This window comes from Otolemur garnettii, unplaced genomic scaffold (genome assembly GCF_000181295.1).
Source record: "Otolemur garnettii isolate 467f Iridium unplaced genomic scaffold, OtoGar3 scaffold00100, whole genome shotgun sequence".
NCBI lineage: Eukaryota > Metazoa > Chordata > Mammalia > Primates > Galagidae > Otolemur > Otolemur garnettii.
Window position 1 is genome coordinate 6,656,991 of NW_003852495.1, and position 6,759 is coordinate 6,663,749.

The window sequence follows — 6,759 nt, forward strand, 5'->3', positions numbered from 1 at the left end:
TTTTTTTTTTTTTAACACTAATCCTAAACTCCTATCTGCAGACATACGTAGTTCTATTCCTGAGCCTTTCTAGGGTCCTGCCATGGCGTCCCTGCCCTCTCCCTACTCTCACTTAAGCTTCAGCTTTTTCTGGTTAAGTTAGATACAACTTACCTACCTCTTCTTTAGCTTCCAAAATTTTTCTGTCATTTATATGCTGAAGTCTTCTATATTTGTTGTCCTTATAAGTTTTTTTCTTTTTGTCCTAAATAGTTTTAACTTCTTTTGTTCTTTTACTGACTTGTGGTTGGGTTTAAGAGAGAGCAGAAATAAGATTGCAAGTTTTCAATCTTCCGTACTTAACCAGAAGTTCCTAAATTTTTTAGGGTAAAAGATAAATCAGGTTATTAAAACATAAATCAGGTAAAAATTTTTAAAAATCAATAAAAAATTTTCTTAAAGTTATGACTGTATTTCATTCTATCATATGAATTTATGAATGTTTTCATTGCCTTTAACCAGTCTCTGATCAAGATATTTTTCTGAATTCTTTACTTACTTACTTATTTTATTGAAATTCTTTATGATAAAAATTTTTCTTTCTTTTTTTTTTTTTTGAGATGGGATCTTGCTATCTTGCCCAGGCTGGCCTTGAACTTGTGGACTCAAGCAATCTTCCTGCCTTAGCCTCCTAAGTAGCTGAGACTAGAAATATCTCCATATTCTCCAGCTTAAAAATATCATTTTAAAGGCTATCCTATCTTGAGCTAGTAGCTCAGTGGTTATGGCGCCAGCCATATACACTGAGGCTGGCAAGTTTGAGCCTGGCCAGGGCCAGCTAAACAAAAATGACAACTGCAACAACAAAAAAAATAGCTGGGTGTTGTGGCAAGTGCCTGTAGTCCCAGCTACTTGAGAAGCTGAAGCAAGAGAATCACTTAAGCCCAAGAGTTTGAGGTTCCTGTGAGCTGTGATGCCACTGCACTTTACCAAGGTGACATAGTAACTCTTGTCTCACAAAAAAAAAAAAAAAAAAAAAAAAAGACTTGGCGCCTGTAGCACAGTGGTTACAGCACCAGCCACATACACTGAGGCTGGTGGATTGGAACCTGGCCCACACTCAGCTAAACAGCAATGACAACTGCTACAAAAAATAGCTGGACGTTGTGGCAGGCGCCTATAGTCCCAGCTGCTTGGGAGGCTGAGGCAAGAGAATCACTTAAGCCCAAGAGTTTGAGATTACTGTGAGCTGTGACGCTACAGCAGTCTACTGAGGGCAACATAGTGAGAGTCTTTGTCTCTAAAAAGGAAAAAAAAAGGCTATCCTAATCTTTAAGTCTTTCTGGTATTTATTATTATATATGTAAGATAAATTTCTTATTGGGAATAGAACAACATTGCCCTAGTGAAATACTATATTGCCAGTAGATTCATTGAGTATCCTCTACTTAGCCCTTTAGAAATTTCTTTCAGACCCCACGTGGTAAAATTAGTCATCTGTGTAGGTTTCAGTGTCTCTGTAACTAAATGGTTGTTAACATTTCTTTTTTTTTTTTTTTTTTTTGAGACGGAGCCTCAACCTATCCCCCTGGGTAGAGTGCCATGGCATCACACTCACAGCAACCTCCAACTCCTGGGCTCAAGCGAGTCTCCTGCCTCAGCCTCCCAAGTAGCTGGGACTACAGGTGCCCGCCACAACACCTGGCCATTTTTTGGTTGCAGCCATCATTGTTGTTTGGCGGGCCCAGGCTGGGGATACGAACCCGCCACCTTAGGTGTATGTGGCTGGCGCCTTAGCCACTTGAGCCACAGGCGCTGAGCTGGTTGTTAACATTTCTTATGGCTCCAAGGATTATTCATCTGTAGGGGGTTTTATAGCCACCTAGTACTAAAGATTTCTGTATTTCTTTTTCTGGAACTCTGAAGCAAATTGTTTTATTTGTTTTCCCTCAGCTTGGTGTTCTCAGGACTATTTCCTTTCCAAGGAAGAAGAGGATACAACCAGATCTCTTGTACGTTTTAAGCATTTATTTGTTTCCTGCATTATTTTTAAATGCAGTTACAGTGGGTTGCTATAACTTACCAGTAAGCTGGAAAAACTAAATCCATATCAAACAAAGTGAAGAAAAGTACAGATAGAAAATCAGAACCGGGGGAAATCTGGGATATGGCTATCCAAAAGAAGGTACATAAAGAATTACTAAATTTGAATCCAAGTTTGAATATGATCTGAAGAGTCAAAGCAAACGGGGACACAAAAATTTATTTCATAATTTATACTATTTATGAGGGAAAATGTAAAACTGTTTAAGGAAAGAGAAATTTTTCATTGGCACCTAGGTCAAAAAGAAATTCTGAAATACAGTCAGCCCTCCATCTTTATGAGTTCTGTATCCATATATTCAACCAACTGGGATCAAAAATATTTTTTTAAAATAGCTGGTTGCATTTATACTGAAAATAACAGACCATTTTTTATTGTCATTTTCCCATAAACAATATAGTATAACAACTATATAGCATTTACATTGTATTAGGTATTATAAGTAATCTAGAAATGACTTAAAGTATATGTATATGGTAGGATAGGCCTTTGTTATATGCAAATAGTACATCATTTTATACAAGGGACTTGAGTGTCTATGGATTTTGGTATCTATGTAGGGTCCTGGAATCAGTTCCCCCTGGGTACTAAAGGACAACAATAATTCTGTAATTCTTAGAATTTTAAGCCCAGTCAGTTAATAAATGGAACTCACATCTTTCAAATTATCTTATATACTCATGGTGCCAAAAAAAAGTACACACGTTTTTAGAAGGAAAATGTATTAAAATTATAATACTCAAGTCATGTTTGACTTATGCAATTATAAGAAATACAGGATCTTATATGTTAGATCTGTATATTTTATATTGTATTTGTTGTAATTGCAAGTCAAAAGACTCATCCAGTTATTTCTCCTATTGGTACTATGGTTCTCTAGCCCTGGACAGACTTGGGTTGGGATCTTGGCTCAGTGATTTATAAAGTGCATGACTACAGGCAAGTTCCTTAATCTCTTTATGTTTGGTATATCTTCTACAAATGGGGATAATAATGGTACTTATCCCATAGGAATGTTGGGAGGGTTAAATGTATATAGTAAGTGCTCCTTAAATGATAGTTACTGTTAATCATATTAGCTATATAATCTTTCCTACCTGAGACAGTTTTGGGCTGTGTTCACTGTATTCATTGGCCTCCTTTTTAGTTTAACATGTAGCTCATAGGATGAAAGAAAAGGCTCCCTGATTTGGGTTTATAAAATCGATTGTTTTCTTTAATAAACAACCACAAACACTGTATAACGACAAAGGTGAAATACAGCAAAAATAATGTGAATGATCCTTAAAAACCAGTAATTAAGAAAATAGAAAATCAAGTGAAGGACATGAACAAGCAATTGGAAGAAATGTAGGTGGACAAAAACTATTTTAAAATAATATCCCAAGGCCAGGCGCAGTATGGCTCATGCTTGTAATCCTAACACTCTGGGAGGCCAAGGCAGGTGAATTGCTTGAGCTTAAGAGTTGAAGAGCAGCCTGAGCAAGAGTGAGACCTCATCTCTACTAAAAAATAGAAAAAATTAACCAAATGTTGTGGTATGCACCTGCAGTCCTATCTAATGAAAAGGCTGAAGGAAGAGGATCTCTTAAGCCTAGGAGTATGAGGTTGCTGTGAGCTATGATGCCACAGCACTCTACCTAGAGCAACAGAGTGAGACTTTGTCACAAAAAATGAATAAATAAAGAAATAAAAATAATATCCTAAAGAAACTGATAATTCAGATTTGCAGACATTTTTGCAGAATTTGGGGGTAATGGCCATCTTTTATTGGAAAATTCCAAATTATTAGTCACACATGCATTTTTTTTTGTTTGTTTTTAGTTTTTTGCAGTTTTTGGCTGGGGCTGGGTTTGAACCCACCACCTCCAGCATATGGGACTGGCGCCCTACCCCTTTGAGCCACAGGTGCCGCCTGCATTTTTTTTTTTTTTTTGAGATGGAGTCTCACTATGTCACCCTGGGTAGAGTGCTATGACATCACAGCTCACAGCAACCTCAAACTCTTGGGCTTAAGCAATTCTCTTGCCTCAGCCTCCCAAGTAGCTGGGACTACAGGCGTCTGCCACAATGCCTGGCTATTTTTTATTGCAGTTGTCATTGTTGTTTAGCTGGCCTGGGCTTTTTTTCTATCTTTCATAATCAAAGATGTTTCCATTTAGGTGAACTATTAATATAATTCACTGTTTTCAAGAGGAAAACATAAGGGGGTCTTGAGTTGGCTTGGAGAATCCAGTTACCCGGTCCCTTGCCTCTTATTTGGTCCAGGCTGTGAACAACATATTAGGATCTCCTCTCCTCCTTTCATCTAAAAGGAGCAATCACTATTTTATCTTCTCCTCTAACTATGTCTGGGCTTTTTTTGGTTTGAGGTGAGGAAGTAGGAGAAGGAGGAGGAAGAAGGATGAGGTTGTCTGAACAAGTGAGTTCAGGTTTCAGAGGAGCAGAAAAAGAGAGAGTTCCTGGTGCCTTCCAGATTTCAGAAGTGGTTTTTGCTTGTTTCTTTAATCCCAAGACAGTCTCAGATTTTTTTTTAAATTAACTTCCTGGAAAGAGGCAAGTTTATCATTTGTCTTTTGGATGATTCCTGGTGCCCGCTCTAGGATTAACCATATATATATATGGGTAATATATATATTATTATATATATGTGTGTGTGTGTGTGTGTGTATATATATATATTTTTTTTTTTTTTTGAGACAGAGTCTCACTTTGTTGCCCCTGGTAGAGTGCCATGTCATCATAGCTCACAGCAACCTCATACTCCTAGGCTCAAGCAATTCTCTTGCCTTAGCCTCCTGAGTAGCTGGGACTATAGGTCCTGTCACAACGCTGGGCTATTTTTTTAGGGGGCTATTTTTGCTCTTGCTCAAGTTGGTCTCGTACTTGTGAACTCAGGTGATTTGCTCGCCTTGGCCTCCCGTAGTGCTAGAATTACAAGCGTGAGCCACCGTGCTCTGCCCCCTATTCTGTTCATATTTTTGATTTGGAGCCTTCTCTAATTAAGTATGCAAGAAAACCAATTTGAGAATATTGGAAGTCTCCCATTTTGGAAACCTTAGACCTTGGTCATCCTTAGTAAGATCTTTCCATTTACACAAATACTTGCAAGTAGAAGTACAGTAATTATCAAACATAATCAGCCTGAAGGGAGTGTTCCCTTGCCTTTCTTTCGTTGTTTTTTTTTTTTTTTTTCCCCACTCTGGCAATCTGACTAGAGTGCTGTGGCATTATAGCTTACAGCAACTTCAAGTTCTTGGGCTCAAGCAAACTTCTTGCCTCAGTTTTTCTATTTTCAGTAGAGATAGGGTCTCATTATTTCCCACACAGGTCTCGAATTCCTTTGCTCAAGTGATCCATTACCCAATCAACATCTAAAAATCAACCAAGACCATCAACCAAGAGTGGGAGGTTCAGGGCTCAGGAAGACTTAATCAGGTTCTACTCAAGGAGAAACTTGAATTTAGGGCAGATTTGGGTGGGAATCAATGGGCCTGTCCTGGTACCTTCACTCCAGTCAGGTGTCTCCTTCAGGGGATCTACATTGGGCACTCGGTATTGTTGACCAAGAAACCCAAACTCTGTGAGAGGTTTGTTTATTCTGAGTTGAATATGTATGACTGCAGCCCAGGGGACATGGTCTCAGGGGTCTTGAGAAAATATGCCTGGGGCAGTAGGGATACGGTTTGTTTTTCTATATTCATGGAAGTAAGAATTACAGTTAAAACCATAAATCAATAACATGAAAAGTATCCATTGGTTTAGCCTGAAAAGGCAAGATATCTTATTAAATGGGAGCTTACAAGTCATAGGTGAGTTGTAGGGATTCTTTAATTGGCAGTTGGTTATAAGAATTAAGCTTTGGCTAAAGACCTGGAGTCAGTAGGAAGAGATAATCAAGTTAAGATAAGGGGTCTGCTAGAATGCTTGAATTAAGATTGGGGAGTCCTCTGTCACGTGATGCTATACCTGAATGAGGTTGGAAAGTAAGCACATTATACTGGATTAATAAAAGCATACTTAAACAGATTTTTTTGTTTGTAGGCCTGACTCACCAGGCCCCTTAGGAAGGAGTTGAGGCCACAGAAACAAAAAGATCAGAGTTAAGGAAGGGAATGTAAATGTAAGGTATTCCATGTACCTGATCCCAGTAAAATAAGTGTAACTGCACAAAATATATACAACTTAATAAGTCTGCTAACGCCTGTAATCCTAGCACTCTGGGAGGCTGAGGCAGGTGGATAGCTTGAGTTCACGAGTTGGAGACTAGCCTGAGCAAAAAAGCAAGACCCCATCTCTACTAAAATAGGAAAACTGAGGCAAGAGGATCGCTTGAGCCCAAGACTTGGAAGTTGCTGTGAGCTATGACACCACAGCCCTCTACCCAGGGCAACAGCTTGAGACTCTGTCTCAAAAACAAAAACAAAAACTTAGTAAGTCTAATAAATTAGACAAGTACTGGTGAAAACATTTTTAGAAAATTAAAGTTTCTGGAAATTGTCCTAAAGGGCATAAAGCAAATAAAGAACCATTTACTATAATCAGAAAATCTAAAACTTGGTAAAAACTATGATAGTCTGTGGCATCTAAGCTACAATTTGGTAGATATGAATACCTGATAAACAGGATATTGGATATTGAATAGTTTTTTTTTTTTTTTTTTTTGAGACAGAGCC

The 6,759-nt window shown here is 38.2% G+C and overlaps 1 protein-coding gene across 2 annotated transcripts in view; it reads left to right on the forward strand.

The window, feature by feature from the left end:
• Positions 1–6,759, forward strand: part of LOC105887631 (zinc finger protein 568) — a 20,426-nt gene that overhangs the window by 1,234 nt on the left and 12,433 nt on the right. For both annotated transcript variants that reach the window (XM_012809124.1, XM_012809125.1), the window contains exon 2: positions 1,933–1,991. In XM_012809124.1, the coding sequence (XP_012664578.1) occupies positions 1,933–1,991 (59 nt within the window). The remainder of the gene's footprint in view (positions 1–1,932; positions 1,992–6,759) is intronic.